The 21,667-nt window shown below is 37.0% G+C and overlaps 1 protein-coding gene across 3 annotated transcripts in view; it reads left to right on the forward strand.

The window, feature by feature from the left end:
* Nucleotides 1–21,667, forward strand: part of MUSK (muscle associated receptor tyrosine kinase) — a 91,044-nt gene that overhangs the window by 9,465 nt on the left and 59,912 nt on the right. For 2 of the 3 annotated variants that reach the window (XM_054509342.2, XM_054509343.2), the window contains exons 3-5: nt 4,411–4,562; nt 9,201–9,328; nt 10,215–10,356. In XM_054509342.2, coding sequence (XP_054365317.1) covers nt 4,411–4,562; nt 9,201–9,328; nt 10,215–10,356 — 422 coding nt within the window. Of the gene's footprint in view, nt 1–4,410; nt 4,563–9,200; nt 9,329–10,214; nt 10,357–18,961; nt 18,992–21,667 lie in introns of all 3 variants that reach the window. The other variant, XM_064578931.1, reaches the window with a different exon arrangement.

Genomic DNA, 21,667 nt, shown 5'->3' on the forward strand with positions numbered 1-21,667 from the left:
CTCACCTTCTAGAATATGAAAAATGCAAATGTCCTCATTTTATAAATGTAAGATCTGAATGTCAGTGAGGTTAAGAGAATTGCCCAAAGCAAAACCGAGACTTCGCTGACATGGGGACATGTGGGCTATTTCCAGGACGCCATTAGAAAATACCATGACATCCTCAGTCTGGGGGCACAGAGCACATGTTTCAGGACATGCTGGGGAATTAACAGGGACCAGACTTCTCTCCTCTACTTCTACTACCCCAATCAGGTAAAGTATGTTGTCTAGGAACCTGACCTCTAGGTCACCGTAACTTTTTCTTTTGAAAGTCAGAAGGGGTTCCTGATATATAATGAGGCAGCCTCTCCAACAGATAAAATTCCCACTTGACGTGAAAAGGTCATGCTCTCTTTTCCTCATTTACAATAGTTATCTGATCAAAAACACTGTAAAAAAATCTGTAAGGCAGGGAACCTGGCTTCCCAGCAGGCAATACAGCTTTGCACTAGGGCCAGAGTGCTTATACTGGTAGCCACAGATGGAGGTCCATGAACTTGCATGAGGAAAAGTTACGTCTTTATTTGCACTAAACCCTAATGAAATTTAGTGTTTCCTTCTATGACACATGTTGTAATGTGGGAAATTACCCTGTGCTGTGGTCACCTTCAGGTTGTCTCCCAGGCAAGCTATTCCCAAAGTGCTGTGATAAAAAGGCTCAAAATAAGATGCTTGAAATACAGTTGACCAAATCCATTTAAAATAAAATAAAATTTTAAAAAATATAAAATATACAGAGACAAGGAGAAAGAAATGGGATAAATTAATGTACTTAGGAACCTTGGTTCACTCAGTGTTTCTATGTCCAGTCTCTCTTGTGCCTCAGACTTCCCCACTGCAGTGTTCTTATAAAGACCAGTATGGAGTCTGAGCCACAGATGGAAGGTGCCTGAAGCTAATAACATATCCTTGCTCTGTTGGAAAGATGTAAGCACATTTGGCCATGACTCTAGCTTGCCAATGAGCCTGCTGAACAGCCATGGATTTTAAGTGTGTTTCTTGGGTAGAGTTCATGGGACCATAAAGGGACCACATATTTATTTTTTGAGAGAGAGAAAAAGTGAGCGAGCAGGGAGGGGCAGAGGGAGAAAGAGAATCTAAAGCAGGCTCCATGCCCGGCACTCAGAGCCTGACATGGGGCTCAATCCCACAATGCCAAGATCGTGACCTGAGCTGAAATCAAGACTCAAACACCCAACTAACTGAGCCACCCAGGTGCCCCAAGGGACCACATTTTATGTCACCAATGGGTGGTTGATTTAGGGATGACAGAGCTGTCAGTCTAGAGGTGGCATGATTATAAACTTGTCTTTCCATCCCTTTCTACTCGAAGCCATAATCTTCTTTGTTCCATCATATTTTCTATTTCTATCAATCTTTGGCAGGTTGCTATTTTATTTACTGCCTATATTCAACACACCTTATCAGCTTTCCCTGTGTTTCACAAGTCACTCTCCTGTCTTCCTCTAACATGAGTCATTGTGCCAATATCTCCTAAGCTATTAGCTTACGTTTTACATGCTCCACATTTTCATGAGTTTTATCTATTATTTATGTCTTTGTCTTCTATAGTAAAATAAATAAAATAATGTCTTTAAATAATACAGAAAAACTTCATTGTAAATATGGATCATGAATCACAGTAGTCATAAAAGAACTTGTGAAGTTATCATGGAAGCTAGATAGCTTTGTATTACATTACAGCTGTTGCATATATCTTCACATATTTATACCCTTCCCTACTTTGAAATTATAATAGTTGTTAGATAGTCAACATTCAGTATTCAAAGGTCAATGTTCAAAGACTACTCTCCCCACCACAGCCCTCTAACTTGTCTGGGAAGGAAGTTTGATGCCTGCATCATAAATAGCTTTGAAAAATATGGCCCTGTGATCCTCTCGTGTGTTTATCTCTCAACATTATAAGGAGATGAAGAAATGAAAGAGTTTTTTTTTTAATTACACAAAGAAAATCAGCATTATAATATATATAATTATATTATATATAACATATATTATATATTTATTCATATATATTTATTTATATATAAATAATATAAGCTCATGTTAATTTGGCTTGTAATACTATGAATAAAATCACTTAATACATCTGAATCTTCCCTTTACTATAAGACAAAAATGTTACAAATAAATAAGAAGTAAATGGAGCTATAGATTTGAATAGTTAGTTGATAGTCAAAGAATCTGTGAAATAGGAAGAAACTACATTTTGAAAATATATTCCAGTGCCCTTTGAGGAATAATGAATACCTGGACACAGAAGAAACCTGAAAAGCACTACCTCAGCCAGGTGATCAAGGTCAATAGCAACAGTGAAAAATGACATTGATAGCATACCCTTGCTATGATGTGATGTGGCACTCTGCTTTTGTGATCTTCCTCCCAAAAGCCATAAACCCAGTTTTATCATGATAAAAACATAAGGCAAAGTCCAGCAGAGGGGCGTCCTACAAAATACTTCACGTCATCAAAAACAAGTAAAGTCTTAGAAACTGTCACAGTAAAAAAAAGCCTAAGGAGATATGACAAATAAATGTAATGCAGTGACCTGAATGACATCATGGAACAGACAAAGACATTAGGTAAAAACTAAGCAAACCTGAATAAACTAAGACTTACAGAAACTTGTTAATACTGTATCAATATTGGTTCATTAATTATAACAAATATACCACACTAATCTAAGATGTTCACAATAGAGGAGACTCATGAGGGAGGTATACGCAAAGTACTATCTTTTCAATTTTTCTATAAATCTAAAAGTGTTCTAAAAAATTCTATTTTAAAAATTATAAATACTTGAATATTCCTCACAATCCACAAGCAATTTACTCTAATTAAGCAACAATGATGCAAGAGCTTATAAATATTGAACACTTTATATTTCACAGAGTGGCTAGACTCTTGGTCCACAGGTACATCTGTAAAATATTCCAATGTTCATATTTTTCCATGAACACTTACACAGAGCAAAACAAAACAAAATCAACAAAATTACATGTGAGTGAGTCTCATGGCTTGCCATAATTATTTATTGTGAGTTAGTGAACTACCCAGTGATTACACTATCCTTAGTCACATTAGACCAAAATCTACCATACATCTTTTGGTTTCTCTTCAAGATCAGTATACAATGGTAGTCACCTGTTGAGATTAGAACATCAAGAATCCACTTCCTTTCCCATTTTTTGTTTTCACATTAGTTCCCTATTTCTACTGTAACAAATGACCAAAACCTTAGTGGCTTAAAATAATAGAGATTCGTTATTTTACAGTTTTGGGAGTCAGAAGTCTGAAATAGGTCTCTCTGGGCTAAAATCCAGGTGTTGACAGAGCTGCATTCTTCCTGGTGGCACCAGAGAAGAATCTGATTTCTTGCCTTCCCCAGCTTCGAGAGGGCTACCTGCCTTCCCTGGCCCCTTCCACCACTTTCAAAGCCAGCAATTCCATCCCTCTGCCCTCTACCACCACTGTTGCATCTCTTCTCATTCTTTGGGTTCCCTCTACCATCTTTCAAGGACCATCATGATTATATTGGGCCAAAGTGCACAAGCCATGATACTCTATTTTAAGACCCTTGGTATCTATAAAATCCCTTTTGCCCTGTAAGGTAACATATTCATGGGTCCTGGGGATTAAGACATGGATTTTGAGGGGAACATTTTTCTGCCTAATGTATACATTTTGCATAAAGAATCTTTATTTGGCCATAAAACCTACTTTTATGTTGATGCTTCCCCTCACATTTTTCTGTTTCCCCAATTCCCTTCTCAACAAACAACATGTAATTTAATGAGATAATGTATGTAAAACATCTATTTTTACAGTTTGAAGCAGTTTTGCTTCCTTATATATTCCAAGGAACTAGAACTGTGCTTGGCACTTGTCAGGCACTCAACAAATACTTGTTTAATAAACAAATGCTCAGTTAATTGTTAGTTACTTCTATAAATATTTAGTTCTTCCCGCTAGTCACAATTATGTGTGTGTATTCATTCCCTGGCTGCTACTTTCCAGTAATTACGGGGAGAAAACTCATATGTCTTGGTAATAATATACTTTCCTGAATAAAGTAAACTTTACGTCTGGACTTATCAATAGACATCACCTTTTGAAAGCATTCTGGAGGGACTCAGTGGTGCTTTGATTATTGGAGTCTACGGAAGATTAGAATGCAATGTTGGCTTTAAATTACCAACTAAGGTTATTATTCAGAACTCATTCAACTTTCCTTTTGCTTTTAATCTGCTTCCTCCATTGCCAAGTCATCTGTTTTGATTAGTTAATCATAGCTGAAAAACATCACACAGGAGGTCCTAACCTGCCATTGCTGTCTGTGACCTGCAGGCTCTTTGACACCCGGTACAGCATTCGAGAGAACGGGCAGCTCCTCACCATCCTGAGCGTAGAAGACAGTGATGATGGCATCTACTGTTGCACAGCGAACAATGGCGTGGGGGGCGCCGTGGAGAGCTGTGGGGCTCTGCAAGTGAAGATGAGTGAGTGGGAGAGAGCCTCTGCTCGTGATGTTAAAGCTGACCTGGTATACCCCGGAGGAGGCAGTAAATAGAGCCTCCTGCACACCTGGAGGTTCAGCAGCCAGCCAAGTTCAAGTCCAAAACACAACCTTGAGGCAGTGAATTCTACACCTTGTATTCCTGTCCTCAACTACAGGCAAGCCCAGTTCTCTAGCCTCTCCTGTTTTCTTGCCTGTCCACAGTGCTTTCTGCTCCATCCTGCCTTCTGCCACCAGGCAACCTCCCTCTCAAATCTTCTCCCTGCACCTTTAAAACAGTTCCAACCAGATGCACTTTCTATCTCTAACCTCTTTGCAGACACTTCTATCCTTTTGCCTTATTTCAAACTTGATTTTCTTGGATGACTTTTCAAACTTGAGTGGCTTTTCTGCTTCACTGGAGGCTGTTTATTTTTCCCCACTTTTCCTGTCTACAAGGCTAGCAAGGACCCCTAGCCCCCTTTCAAGCCATTACTGCTGTGCAAGATCTTTCCTCTCATGAGGACATGTGCCATTCTGACCATTCTCTCCTGTACATCTATTCAAGTCACCTACTCACTTCTAGGCACTCCCCTCCTGCCCCTCCAACATCTACCAAAGACTTTGATTCCAGATTCATTATCTTTCTAACCATCCCTACTCCTGCCACCATCCTAAGGGATTTGAACAACCATGAAACAGCCTCTAGCCATTTCATCCTTACAACTCCTGATCTCTACAAGTCCAGTGATATCTGCCTTAACTGTTTATCAGTCAACCCCATCAATGACCTTGTCACCCCCAGGAAATGATCTGTATTTAAAATTGTAAGCTCCAGTATGTCATACTCTGAACATGGACACTTCTATTTCTCACTCTGTCCCATGAAGAAAACACTTTCCCACACTCATCATGTGCCTCCAGAGAGAAGGCACAAACTCTGTCTCTTCCTCAGCTAAGAACAGAGTCCAGCTCTCTCACTCCCTTACTCCCACTATACTGCCATCACCAGCGTGCTCACGTTCTCCTGCCCTTGACTCCTCCATTCTCCCACCCACTGACGCCCAATCGGGACTTCCTCAGTTCTCTCTCCACTGGGCTTTCTCTCCTCCCTGGTGTTCTATCATCCAGCACTCTTACCAGCACCCTCAAATCTCATGACCTCCTGTGCTGGAAGCCCTAGCTGCTTGTAGACTGTCCACCTTGTCATAATGTAACCTTTATTTTCTTCTGACACCACACTGCTGATGGCAAAAATCACAACATGCGGGTGCCATACAAAATCAGTGGGGTCCTGTTCCACCTGGAACTTTTTTATTGCAAGTTATGTTGTTAGCTCTGATTGTCATCACTATTTCTTTTATCTTTTACTTTTCTACTTTGTGGTCATTGTTTTGCTGAAGGAAGTCATTCGCTCCTTCTTTTCAAAGTGTGAGCATGTGATTGTATAAAATCTAAGGATGCATTTTCTGAATCTTTGCAACACTGAAGTCTTTACTTTGCCTTTATTCCTGGATAATAATTTGTCTAGGTACAGACGAGAGTTTAAAAAGGCTCTTCCCTTAGCTTTTATTAAACAATTATTCACTGTCGTATGACATTCCACGCTGCAGCTGAGAAATCTTTTTCTTATTCCTGTAGGTAAGTCTAGTGTTTATCTTTTTTTAAAATTTTAGTATTTTCTCTTCATTTCTAGAATTCATAAATTTCTCAAATTCATAAGAATATGTTAGGTGTGGTTTTCTTTTATTATTCCTACTTAGTGTTAGGTGGGCCTTTTGTTTTTTGAATCTGAAAGAAAAGTTTTTTTTTTTTTCAAAATGAGATCTACTTTTTTCTTTTTTTTTTTAATTTTTTGAGATCTACTTTTTTCTATTTTTCTTCCTCTTCATTTTATCTAATTCTTAAACTTTTAATTAACAAATGTTAGATCTTTTTTTTTTTCATTTTTCATGACCCTAATATTTTCTCATACTTTTTCTACCTTCTTGGAGATTTATTTAACTTTTCCTTCCATATCATGAACTCAAGTCTTCAAGATGACCATTCTACTATTCTGCCCTAATACTGAGTACTTTGATCTTAAAAACCCGTATTTTTAATTTCTAGGAATTACTTCTCTGCTCCTTTTTTTTTTCCAAAGCAAACTCTGTGTTTTATGATGCAATATTTGCTCAAGCCTCTATAAGGATATCACTAATGTATTTTTATTATTTTATTTTTTTAAGATTTTATTTTATTTTATTTGAGAGAAAGAGAGCATAAGCAGAAGGGAGGGACAGAGGGAGAGGGAGAAGCAGACTCCTGTTGAGTGGGGAGCCCAACGCAGGGCTCAATCCCAAGACCCTGAGATTATGACCTGAGCCAAAGGCAGACGCTTAACTGAGTCACTCAGGTACCCCAACTAATGCTTTTTTTTTTTTTTTAATAATCTTCCTTTTCTTGCTTTCTGTTCTCTTCATGATTAAGTTTTGATTTCCTTTTGGTTCCTTTTTTTCCATGTTCATGTTTTTTCTCAAACATCTACTCATCTTTTATGTTTGATAGTACTTATAAATGAAGTCCTACAATCATTAGAATAGGGATGTAGCGGGGCTAGTGGGACATTGTGTGGAAGCTGGTCTGGGGTTCTGTGAGTGGGTAGGGGTGTACCCACAAGAAAGCTTTCTTTCAGCATATGGGCAGTGAGGAAATCAAGTAAGGAAACCTGAATGTTCTCCTTTGCTAAATAATGAAGGCTTGATTCTGAAGACAGAGCACATATAAGTATTTCACTATTTTGTGGGGCTACCTTTCCTTTGAACATTTCTCATATTCTCTCTGGCACTAAATGTTCTTTATTTTGGATCTATCCTGAGTCTTCTCTTCTTTTCTCCACATTCTCCTTAGGAAAGCTCACCCAGTCATGTGGGTATACACAGGTTTGGCCATCCCAATTGCTAACATTTTGGAATGCTCCCACACTGCTTGGTAGAGAACTCCTTCCTGAGACCCCCAAGACCCTGGCCTCCATCACTACTCCACTACCCTCGAATCTCTCCCAGGAGCTCCCTCCCCCAAGAGGTCCATCAACTAAGGGTTCCATGCTGGCATAGCATGATGCTTCCAGCATCCCACTTTAACATGATGGCCAGCCCAGATGGGCCAGTGGTCATGGCTCCACCTGAAGAGTCTTCCCTTACAGTGGGGAATCCATGACTCAACATCAATGCTTAACTCATTCCCACGTCACTTTAGCTTCAAGTTCCCACAAGAGTTCTCCTCACCTCTCACCCAACAGATGACCAAGACATCTATTTCACTGAGAAGACAGGAGTCATTTGCTTTAAACAAAAGTTATTTGCTTAAGACATTTGGCATAGGGATCAGTTCAAGGAACCCAAGGGAAGGAATGGATAACACTCTCTTGGCCTAGGTCATAGGAATATCAACTCTTAAGCTAAGCTTTTGCCAGCAGCTGTATGATAACCCAACTCACAACTGAGGTGCCTGGCCATCATCTAAATGTAGGTGTTCACTGTTGTTGATGAGGAGATTTGTGTAATTTAGATAGTGGGCAAAGTGACAAAGTTAATATTTTCCTATAATATGTTTAAAGCCTGACTTGTAATTTTGCCATAATCCAAGATCATACCAACTCTAAATGGCAATAATTGCCTAGATTAAACATCAGAAGACCATGCAGTCTTTGCAAATATCACTCCCAACCACCACTAACCGCCACATGCACAATTAAAGTGGAAGGAAAACGTCCTTATTTCACGCTTTTCTCCGACAAAGTAACACACTGATTTTAGCACACGACCTGAAAGAAATAAAATGTATCCATTTCTCAGTAGTCTCTCCTGCAAAGACAGGTCTCTGTTTTGTATCTGTAACATGAGATTCCTAAGGAAATAAATGTAGTTTTCATTATTTATGAATGTTTCAAGTAGTAAAATAACAGACTTCCTGAACTTGTCAATTCTTCTATACATTAGATTTAATAACTTCCTCTGAAAGCTTACTATTGGAGAATAAACAATAGCCGGCATAAACTATTTCTTCTGACAGAATTAATTTAAAAGCATTTCACAGAACAGTAAATTATAAAGTTTGCTTCACAGAGTACAGTTACTCTAAATTGTATGACAGAATTTCTCCAATTACTGATACAATAACGTCTAGTTTACTTTCTAGAGGATAAATGTATCTAATTCTTAATCACCAAATTTAAGAGTCAAAGTGAGACTAAAGGGAAAGGGAAAGCATAACTCAGAGTTATATAAAAAATAGATCAAATATCTCTTAAATGTTTTTGTGTCTGTTGGTATGAATTAAATGATGTTGAATTGTTACCGTGACAGTTTATTTTAATCAACTTTTCATTAACTATCTTTTAAAGTGAAGAATACTATGACTTCAAACTCCTAATATGTTTCATGAATTTGTGTTTTTCAAATAAGATATGAATAAAACAGAGATAACCTAAACTTTGAAAAATTATTTCTGTTTGATATCCACTCAAAACCTGTCTTAGCATTTGGTAAATCCTGTAATGTAATAAATTATTCTTAAAGTGAATATTTAGACTTAAATAGAAAAGAAAAAGTTTAATGCAGCCATATTGCCTTTTTAATTTTGAATTTTTGTTTCCCTTTAGAGCCAAAAATAACTCGTCCTCCCATAAATGTAAAAATAATAGAAGGATTAAAGGCAGTTCTACCATGTACTACAATGGGCAATCCCAAACCATCAGTGTCGTGGATTAAGGGGGACGGTGCACTCAGGGTAAGTGATTATTATGAAAACTTGTCTATACAACTTGTTTTCAAATACAACAAATCTTTGCAAAGTCAGTTACATGATCACAAATTTCTAGTATAAAATTGTTCCCTTATATAACATTTTAACCAAACTTAAATATTCCTCTTCCCATACACACCAACTACAAGGCATTCTGGTTGGGGTTGGCTAGGGAAGAAAAGATGGGAACCAGTTGTTCTTTATAGGGATGAAAAAGGAAGAAAAGCAAAAGCAAAGCTAGAGTGTTTCTTTGTCAATTGGTTGGTTAGTAGAACCATTTTATTTTCTGACACTGGATCTTTGAGACACGGGAGATAAAAAAGATAAAACTAAAATCCAGGTCTTAGACCCAACAAACAGTTTCTGGGAGGAGAGTGGGAAAGGAGGTTTGGAAGGCAAGGAATTAGAACTCTGGAGTCAAGTTAGAGCACAAACATCAACACTGGTGAACAAACTCCCTGACAAATACCTCAGTCACAGAACAGTCAAATTAAAAATCTATTATGTGCATGCTTATTTTATATTGCTTTTGTATCTCATACCTACATTTACTGGTAATTGATTACACTGCATCATCACTGTCACCTACTAACTGTGAACTCAGTGAGGTTTCTCATCTTACTATGCTCAGAATATTCCACAGAGAATATGTAGGTGTTGATATATGTCAATTAACTGAAATGAAGTATAATATTGATTAGCTTTGTTTTATTTAAAATAAAACAAATAATTTTGTTTATGATAATCTATATGATAATCTATAAATGATATTTTTGATGATAGCAGCGATGATGATGACCTGATGAAGTAAGGCAATGATATCTTGATAAAGCCATGGACGTTTTAAAAATCATGTCCCTATCCTTGGCAGGAAAATTCCCGCATTGCAGTTCTTGAATCTGGGAGTTTAAGGATTCACAATGTGCAAAAGGAAGATGCAGGACATTATCGATGTGTGGCAAAAAACAGCCTCGGGACGGCATATTCCAAATTGGTGAAGCTGGAAGTTGAGGGTAAGGAGTTGCATTCCTTCCCATTACGGTGCTATTAGAAGGGCCTCATGTTCTACTGTGAAGGCTGGACATTAGCTTGCAGAGGCAGACATGTGGGTAGACTAGTTCCCTTAACTGTTCCAGATACTAAAGCACAAGGTCAAAACTCTGAAAAGAAAAATTAAGAAGAGAAAGAAGTGTGCCCTAGTATAATAGGTCATATTCCATCTATTGCCCACAATCACTGGTAATTTTGACCAAAACAGACTAAATTCACTAAAATAGTAATACAGTAAGACACCAGTTCAGAACTTCTATTTGGCTTAGACAATTCTTCCTTGCTTATAAAATTTGAAAACCCTCATTTTTTCTTTTTCAGTAACTTTTTTCAGATTGTATTCTATCACAAAGGGTTGAGAAAAATAAAATACTGACTCAAAATGTATAACTAAAATATTTATTAATTAATAAAAATATTCCTAGTTCTGTGAGTTACATTGTCAAAATACTTTTCATTTTTTAAAATCTTCTTTTAAAGTCAACCAATTCAGCAGCTAGTTGTAAAGGTCTTCACTGAGAATTCAGAATCCAGATAGGGCAAGGTGTTCTACCCATTTGACTGTCAGATCCTTCTTGATCTAAAATCACATCACATTTTGCTTAAAAATAGAAACTACCAGCATGCCTGTGCTCGGTGAGCAAACTAAGTACAAAACTCTTTCCAGCTCTTCCTGTTCTATGCTGTAGAATTAATCTCTCTGGCTCCCAGTTCTCTCATCTGAAAAGTGGGATTTGTTACGAGTATTCAGTGAGGTAAGGTGTTGACAGGTAGCTAGCAGAGGGCCTGGCCCTTTGTAAACAATAACTGTTGACTATAAGAATCATCACCTATTTTTCTGCTTTTCTCTTATCTGATTGATAAAGTATTTGGGCTTTCTCACACTGGCCCACATTATAGTTCAATTGGGAGAGACTTCGGGAGTTCCCCATAGCGTACTTTGACTCCATCCTACTCACTTAAGCCCACATCTCTTCCTTCTCAATCATATAGTTTTCTATTAGCTCCTTTTAGATTATTTTTATTTCCTAGGCAGGCCTTCCTCTCATAACATTAATAATCTCCTTTCCTACATCTGCTTCTAATGTAACATCTTTATTACGTCATTGCATCAGTTGCTCATAGAATCTCTATTAACTCCTCAGAGAAAAGAAAGAAGTTGATGGGAATAATGGCTGTCAGATGTAAAAAAAAAAAAAAAAAAGATATATTTTCAGCATAGTTGCTATAATTTAGTATTTTCTGCATTAGCAATGGCATTTAAAGCTCAGTATGCAATACCCAGTTGATGGGACTTACTGAGTGAAAAACAAACATACAAACGCACTCAATCACACATTCGGACACTGACTATCTGCCTGGATTCAGTGTTTCCTTGAACTGTACATGGAATAATACAGAATGAATGTTATCCATTTGTACATAATATCATAAAGATTTTCCTCTTCAAGATATTAAATATAAGCTCTCTGTATTATAATACAGAATGCTGATAGTTTATAGGTCACTGTCTTCATAGATATTGAAAATATTTGCTTTAACACTGACTAGAGAAAATGAACACAAATCACAATTAGTTGGAGTCCAATTACACAGCTTGGTCTTGCTTTGCCATTTAATTTTGCATCCCACCTATCAGTAAAACTGAATACTGTCTTCTCTCTTCTTAACACTTAAATGGGCATGCTCATTGCTTTAACAGTTAATGTATACGGAGGTGTTATTAAACTCACTAGTATTGAGAGCTCATAATATCATTTAAAGTTACTCTAACAGCAGGTAAAATGATCCTTTTAGCACACATCTATTTCTACTCCATTTTGGTCCCTATTAAAGTAGCCAATATATGTGAAAATATGTGACAAGCTTAGCACAGTGGCTGGTACATAATAAACATTTAATAAATGGCATCAATTATAATCATTACTATTAGAGCATTAAAATTGTAGCAAATCTATGTGGCTTCTCTTGAAGTTCTGAACGGCTGGCTTCCACTTAAAGAAATAGTTAAGGCATTTCCACAAGATATAATGCAGACATGATCTATTTAAAGGAAGGGCCAATTTAACCAACAATTCAGAACAGGTGAAAAACCAACTGAAAAGCAACTGGCACAACCCCGAATGTATCTGTAAAGACCTACTAACCGGGCAATAATGAGGGCTGAAGATAAAGCTAGGCCATAGTCAGTGAGGCAGATGAGCATTTGTTATGCATTGTGTAAGTAACTCTGAAAATTAGTCTGAGCAAATTAGAATGAGAACTCCATAATGTCATTCAATGCCGGGCTATACGTACTGCACGTGGTCATGCCATGGAAAAGTTGTTTGCCATTGCTAGCTTCTAACGGGGAGAAGCATACCAATTGTGGATGATCTTAAGTGCTGTAACAAACGTGAAACAGCCTTCAACACAAAAGTTAAGCTCCCTTTCTAGATCACCATCCTCAGGCTGCTGGACCTCTGGAATGGCAACATGAAGATAGTCAACTTTTCTGTCTTATCTTAAAAGGTTCGAACAGTGACATATAAAATTACTAATGAAACCATCTAACTCAAGCATAGCCAAACATGGATGTTCTTCCAAAAGGAGGAGCAATGGGATGGCTAACATTTTGAAATGCTAAATGCTTACATGGATTATTTTATTGAATCCTTACTAACAGTCGGTGAAGAAGGTCCTATCATTGTGCTATTTTAAGAAACTAAGAAACAGAGAGGACAACTAACTCACAGAGGTGTCTAAGACATTGAGTAATGCTAAATACTGTGTACTCTATTAAGGAACAGATAATCATGTGCGACATTGCCAAGAGTAGTGTCAGAATAGGGGTGAGAGAAAAAGACAAGAGAATATAAATGATGGAGAATGGGAGCTGAAAAAAAAGAGACAGTAGGTATCAACAAATTTTTTTCAATAAATTTGGCAGAGAAAAGGGAAAAATCAAAAAAGTGAGCAGTAGCTAGAGGTATATATGGTATATCGGTAATGTTGTACAAGATTTTTCTTTTAAAAAGATTAAAATGTTAAAAAACTGAAAATGTTAAAATATGAATGAAAAGAGGCTCAGAGAAAAGGACATTTAAATATAAAGGAGAGAGGTAGACTATTCAAGGGAATGCGGTACTTGAGAAGGCAAAAACAGTGTATCGAGGGGACAAATAGAGTGATAAACCCTATACAGAGGGTGACCACTTATCCCAGTTTGCCCAGGACAGTTCTGGTTTACACCTGTTGTCCTAGAATAATTATTAATAGAATCCTCCTTGTACCTTCAAAAGTATCCAGGCTTCAATGACAGATTATATGATCACTGTACTTAGGAAGAAGGAACTTCCTTCCTTGTAATAGGAAGGAGAAAGGGGGTATATTCCACTATAAACGAGTTAGTGAGTTTGGTAGATGGAATTTGAGAAAGCTCTGTTGGATTCTATTTCCTTTAGGAAGTAGAAAGTAAGTTTATCTTCTGAAAACACTTCTGTAAAGGGAGGTGGAGGACTGAGGAGAGTGGAAAGGTTTTAAAATAGCTGTTGGGAATGGGAGAGATGACTCACAAGGGGAACTACGATTCCTAGGTAACATTAAAGTTTTAGTAGAGAATGGGACTGTGAATATGGAGTGACATCAATGTGCCTCACTGTAGAAAAAGAAGAAGTTCAGACAAAGTAGAATGCCAAATCCAAAGGCAAGATACAGGAATTGGGAGTTTGCCAGGAAGGAAAACAGGGCAAAGGATTTGAGAATTATTGCAAGAGAATGGTTGGTTGAAGCAATTAATCATGGTATTTCTTCATACCAAATATACAAATGTAGGATTAAACACTTACAGCACCAGCAATATGACAGACAAGATAACATGAGTATCTTCCTACTACAAACACCCAGAATTGCTGGGTTATTCATACAACCCACAGGATAAAATTATATCTCCAGAGGCCAGGAATGAATAGGAATTGAAAAAACAGCAGTAAGCTCATAAGCTGGTTCTGCACTGTCCTGGAGCTAATGGCACGTGTAGCCATCTCTATAACCTAGAATGTGTATTTTAAGACTCTTAAGGGAACAGGAGACAAGGTTGTGGGCCCCTGTGAAGGAAGGTTAGCACTGAGAACCTTCCATAAAGCTGAGAATCACAGAAGTGAAAAGGTGGACCAGAAAAATTCCATCCAATGGTACAGAAAGACAATGTAGAGGCTTATCTGGCTACCTGAATTCTAGGTGTGAGAAAGAAAAAAAAGAGGTTTTCTGATAATGAGTCTGTATTCAATGCTTAGGACTATATCTCATATAGGTTTGATAGTGAATTCATACTGCTAGCACAGTCTGGGGCTCCCAAGCTAGAGAAATTAACATAAAAATTGGTCCCAGGCCAAAGATTTAACAACAAAAAAGCTTTAAAAAATACCTTACCCAGATTCTATAGGATTTTCATAATAAAGCCACACTAAAGATGAGTTCACGATGCAGAATTATAGCATCCACAGGAAACAAACTGCCTTAAGTGAGAGTTAGCTGACATAATATTCAAAGGGATTAAAACCCCAGGAAATTCAGCTAACACAATATAATAGAGACTTGAAAATAAATATGTTTGAACTAATTAAAGACAAAAGGAGAAAAAAAAGCAAAGAAAAATACATTAGAAGAAGAAAGGCAGTTCTGAGAAAGAATTAAATAAGTTTAACAAATGAAAAACATAATTATAATTAAAATTCAATGGATGAATAATGGTATGTTAGAGATGAAGAGATAATGCACACATTAGAAGTCACCTCTTCAGAATTTAGAATTCAATGCAGAGAGATGGGAAAGATAAAACTGAATTAAAGAAATAATTAAGGATATGCATTACAGAAAGAGAGAATAGAGAAAATATGAGAGGCTATACTCACAAGCATAATGATTGAAAACTTGCCAAAATTAATGAAAGATTTAAATCTTCAAGTATGAGAGGCACAATGAGTCCCAATCAGTAAAAACAAAGAGCAGGTACATTAATAGTTTCAGACCGAGATTCATCATAATAAACACCAAAGACAAAGAGGTGATCTTAAATTATTGAAGAAAAAACAGATTACTTATAAAGGACAACAATTAGGATGACAGCAATAAAGAAACCAACACTTTCAACTATTCCTATTATTTGGTATAGTCTAATGGAGGTGTCTTTCTTTGTTCTTAATTAAAAAATCAAGCTTCAAAATGTGTATACATTTGTCTCCATAATTTAATTCTGATCATTTATCTAGAGGAATTATATACATAAGTGTATGTTCAAGATTACCACAAAGTTATTTGTAATAGTAAAAATTTTTAAAGAATTTAAATTTGCAAAAAATAAAATAAATTTGCATCAATGAGACTGATAAAGTATGTGGAAAAAATCCTATGCAGCTATTAAGAATGAGATCAATCTATATACTTTAACTTTTACAATTATCCACCAAAAATGTGATTTGGGTCTGTTTTCCAACAATGAGCCTCAGTTTCCTCATCTCTAAGATGGGGTAAAAAAAACTAGCACCTATCTCTTAGGTTGTTGCAATGATTACATGAATTAATATAGGCACATAGCAAACACTATATAATTATTTGCTGTATTTATTACTATTTATTAAGTACCTATATAGTGCTTACTACGTGCAAGGTTCTATTCTATCTCGTTAGAAATATTAACTCATTAGAAATATTAATGTGTTCATAAGTGAAAAAGTTGAAGAACAGTATGTTTTATATATTCTATATTAGAATGTATAAACTAAGCTGTTAATAGTCATCATCTCTGCATGTAGAATTACATAGGAGGTTAACGTCTATCATACACTTTACATAGCTCTCTATACTTTTTGGATTTTTATAACGAGTAAGAATTAATACATGTACTTATGTTTTGGAAAAAATTATTTCTTCCAAACATTATACTATTTTGATAAAGTGACATCAACTTTTCTGTTCATTGATTTGATATAATATTTTTGCAGTTCTGCTCCATTCTGCTCTAGAACAAACTCAGGGATGGGAAAAGTTTTGTCAAAGGCAATTGGTTCCTATGTTGATTAGATATTTACAACATCGGCCATTGGCTGAAGAACTGGGGTTGAGGGTGAGGTCCTGATGAACAGAAGATGAAACATGCCATTTCCTTAGGGAAGGAAGTTTGAGGCCTGGAAGAGGAAGGGAGCCACCTGGATGGAGTGGGAAGTGAAGGAGTTCAGAGGGCAGCATCTGCTAGTGGATTCTCCCCCCATTTGACTCTTCTTTACTTTATGGGCAGACCTGGAATCTGTGATTCCATAGTGGCTTGGAGGATCCAACACTAAAATTCAATTTGGGTTCTGATTTCTCAATGAGCATTTTCTAGATGTGGTTGAGTGTTATGACTCAACGTAAACAAAGGTAAGTTCCCATGGAAAAGTTAAGCATTACTGCTAGGTGAGAACTCTACAGGTATGCTGATTTAACACTGGTAGGGAAGTATCTATCATCTCCCAAATTCCATAGTCACTTGAAATGCAGAAAAGAGTTGTCCATCTCATAACGGTGGAGTCTCTTCCTTTGGAAAATTTAACCCGTCATGTACCTCTGTGACAATGGCCTTTAGGATAGGTTTCATGGCAGGATGTGATGAGGGCAAGAGAAATCTCCATATCATATTCCATAGATTCTAAGATGTTCATTTTTAAGTATTTTACCATAGCTGGGGTGAATCTCAGAGATATTTGTTTCTTATAATCGCCACTGGCTAATATTTGTTCCCTTTGTTGTGCATTTTAATATCTCTGAAACTGAGATTTGTCTCACTGGTCTTAAAGACAATCACACTTGCTTGGTAGTTTCTGACCTCAAGCTGAGGTCATTCTCCAAATATGAGAATGAATATATAATGATAAAACAAAAATAAATCAATCATATTGGCTCATAAAGATTTCCTTCTATTTAACTAGAAATATTCCTTCCTCTTAAGATCATTTCTTTCTATCAGTTCCCCACAGAGATGAAAGCATCATTTTCAGTGGGATGATTCCATGTAGTCCCTCCCCTCTCCCCCCACCACCACCAATTATATTTGCTGCATATTGGTTTTGTTAGGTTGAAAAGACACAGAAGAGACTTTTCAGTGCCCTACAGAAGGAATTCTAAGTCAAGAGACAGTCTATCTGTTTCTCCAATCTGCCTCATGTTCTACTTTAGGTATCCAAAGAATGATCCATACTGTCTCTCTTATGTATCTTTATTGAACTGGTTTTCTCTAAGTTCTTTAATGGCCAGGAAGACAGACATTCAGTGGCACAGGGATGTGGTAATGGAATGGGATGATATGGATGGCAGGGCTGGAGTTTTTAAGGAGAGGTTGTATCTCAGAGGCTTTAGATGACCACTGAAATGCAAGATTCTGATTTTTACTTTCCTGTTTTTGACCCCAATTTTAAAATGATAATTTTTTTTAGCTGGAGTGGAGAAGTCATTGTTGACTTTTTAAATCATTGGAAAAGATACACTTAAAAATTTACAAATATCTAATTTTCTTATATTTCCCTATATCCTTACATGTTTCCCTTATATTCTTTGACTTAACTATTATGAAATGATTTATTTATTTGGAACTGAGTGTCGATTTTATCACATTCTGTGGATTTCACATTCAGACAATTCTGCTTTGTGTATAGAAACTGGCTGAGTGTAGAATACTTGAGACTCCATTTAAAATAGGTGTATGGTGGAATGTACTGGACTCCCTGTCAACTGCATTTTCTATTATTACTTGTTTACCCTTGGAGGTTTAAGCTATGAAGGAAAAGATTGGGCAGAAGAGAAGCTGGAACCAAGGGAGGGTTCTCTGTCAGCAATCACCAGTGGGAGAGGTGGTTTAGTACCTGTATAAAGCTGCAGATGAGAGCCGTCAAAGTAGATCAAGACCAGGAAGAGAACCCTCTGAGGTAGAGGGTTATTGTAGGCTTTCCAAATGTTTAAACAATACCTCATTTGCAGGAGGCCTCAAAAAGCAGAACCCTGTCTCAACACCTGAGAGAGGCATTTTGGGGAGTGAGGAGGGAAGGTGAGCCACCTGGCGAATGTAAGTGGCCTCAGTACATGAGCCTCCATCACTTGTCAAGGCCTTCAAGTGTTGTCAGTCTGTTTCTCTGCAGTCTGAAAGGCTTTCCCATGTATCCTTAGGGCTGCCTTGGTCTATCAAAGGCTTTTTTGGGAAGATTTTTTGCAGACATATGCAGTATATCAGACAACAACAGAATCCCAAAAGGTAAAAATAAATCATTACACATATACATTACATATACACATATATGTATCTGTATATATGCATATACATACATAAACATATATACATACATATAAACATACATACACACATACACACCCACATGATGTCCCAGAGGCAAATGTCAATAGATCTAACTAGAAGAGATCAGCACTGTCTTCAAATATGTTAGACTTCTGGCTGCCTTCCTTCCTAGAGATCAGATTTCCTTATTACATCTAGAAGAGTGGAAGTGATCAAGTAATGTGGACACAACATTTGATTTGCTTTTTCCTTTGTTTGTGCTGCAGCTCTTAATATGACAAATGCCACAGAGAGAGGTATTTAAACCCCAACGTGTGCTGTGCTCTCAGTGATTTGCAGTTTTAATAAAATTTGCGGTGCTCCTGTACCCGGCATCAATTCCACTTGCTTGATGCCACTAACAGGTTTGACTTGCTGTCATGAATACATTGTCTATCTAAAAACCAAACCAAAGAAAAAGGCAGAAGTCTTTGATATCCCTGGGGGTCATCATGGGGAAAATTAAATCTGCATGATTAATAAGGTGCATGCTCTAAAAGAAGAGTTTTATCCACTGATTTCCACTTAAGGGGCTATTATGTTACATTCCCATCTAAAAAGTCCCATAGTGCTTTCAAGAAACAATGGCACAGTGGTCCTTTAGTTGAGGAGTTGTCACGAGAGTTCTCTAAGGCAAGAAAAAGTTATATAATGATTATAGCACTGAACAGATGCTACATCAAGTGAAAAAACAGGTAGGCCCTCTTTAACTGCACGTTTGAAGAAAAAAAATGTGCCTCAAAGATTTTTCTTAAATTGTTTACTATAATGGGGACATTGCATTATTTGAAATGAAAAGTTACTGTGACCTGAAATACGCATACTCTAATCAGAGTAAGCTTTGATTTTCATTTTTTAGGTGTCAAAATGAGATGTACAAGTTCAAGCATACATAGGCAAAAAAGGAAACGTTCTTTCTCTTTATTGCACTGATTTATGCAGCAGAGACTCATTTCACACTGTGCAAGATAGAGAAGGCCATGCCTCCGCTGGCCTTAATTTCGAAATGTAGTAACTTTGAATCATGAAAAGATGTAATAGAAAGCTATTAGAACTCGATGGTAATATGGAATTCAAATACTATTACTTAAGTTATTTCCTTCAGGAATCAAATAGATGACTTTCAAACTGTAATTAGTATGTTCATTTCCACGAATGATAAACTAGTCAAGGCATGATTTTTAGAGGGAACTTAACGTACTGGCTAAGAACATGGGCTCCAGAGCCTAGAGGAAACTCCTAAGTTCAGGTCCTCACTCCACCACTTGTGGAATGTCAGGTTGTTTCCTTAGTCTCTTTGTGCCTCAGTTTCTCTACCTGTACAAGGAGGTTAATAATACTTTGTACCTCATATGTTGTAAAAAGGATAAACTAAGATAACATATTTAAAGCTCTTACAAGACTGTACAGAGCAGTCACTCAGATAATAGTTATCAGTGTTAGTTCTCAGACTAATGTATCTTCTGCGCAACAGAAGTGATGATTTAAAAACACTTGTGGAGATAAGCACAGCTCTTTATTCCATGTGTCATCTTTATCTTTGAGGTAGACGCAATCAAGTTCAATGGCAAAAAAAAAAAAAAAACCCTACATATTTCTTTAAAAGAGAGTTGATTTTTATTAACTTTGGTTCCATCAGAAGAGTAATTATAGGTTTTCAGCTTGAAGTCGTAATTCTGTCCCTCGTTCCACAGATCAGGAAACTTGAGACTAGAAAAATCAGTACTTTCTCCAAGTTAGCAAGGAGCTCAGACGTCTCGGTTCCCAGGCCAGGATATCTTCCATTACCCCATTCTTGAGTTTTCCCTTTCCCCATGTTTATGTTTCATAGACCAGCATGCTGGAGTGCTCACATGCTTTAGCATCAGATAGATATGGGTGCTAATCCTGACTCTGCCACTTGCTAGTTATGTGAGGTCGGATGATTTACTCAACCCTTGCAAGTCTATTTCCTCATTTGGGAAATCGGAGCAATATTACTTAGAGCATAGAGTTCTTAAAATGGACTAAGAGCATATATGCCTTGATAAATACTGGCTGTTGGTGGTCTTGTTGCCTGTTGTTTACATTCTACCCAGAGAATATTGCTGGTTAGGTCTCTCAGATTTCAAAAATAGAATGTCAACATTGCCAACTGCTTCTCTTGTTTCCAAAGAACATAAATCTATCCTCAATCAGCAATGTTTTATACCTGCATGCTTGGTACTTGTCAGAGACTGTAACTCTGGTTTGGCCCCATTGGGACAAGTGATAAGAGAAAGCTTATCCAAGAAGCTATATGAAGATTTGCCTTTACTGGCAAACAGGAAAGGGGCTGTTTAGAGTCGGTACAGAAACACAGTATCCGCAATAGGAAAATCAAAGCAACCTTAGTGCATATCCTGGGCTTACCGCATATTTTACTCATTACAGAAATAGCAGTTCGCCAAAAAATCTTGTCAAAAATATCGACCATTCCATCATTTACTACTTTAAGGTAAATCTTGAGAAATTGCTTTAAAAATTTAGTGCCTGGGTGGGGGAAAAATGGTCTCTCCTGAGAAATTGGCCTTTTGTTTCCCTCCTTGTCGTGAGAATGGTGTACTTTATTTTTACTTTGTTTTTTGCCCTACCTGGCATGTATCTCAGAATCCAAGTCATAGCACCTGTTACACTAAGCCAACCAGAAGTCTCCTTTGCCTGACACTAATGTGTTATTTCATTTAATTTACTGTCACATCATTAATTATAGTCACTTCAAAACCTCTATGGAAAGAAATGGAAATAACAAAATTGGTGAATTAATACAACTCTTCCTCCAAGGTAGTGGTTCTCAAACTTCAATGCACATCAAAAGCCTCTGCAAATCTTATTAAAAGTTATAGCTCTAGGACGCATTCCCCAGAGATTTAGATCTAATAGGTCTGTGTTAGGGCCTTTTAACAATTTCCCAA

The sequence above is a fragment of the Mirounga angustirostris genome, unplaced genomic scaffold, assembly GCF_029215605.1.
Source record: "Mirounga angustirostris isolate CCGP_5_RB_7025 unplaced genomic scaffold, mMirAng1.0.hap1 SCAF_15, whole genome shotgun sequence".
NCBI lineage: Eukaryota > Metazoa > Chordata > Mammalia > Carnivora > Phocidae > Mirounga > Mirounga angustirostris.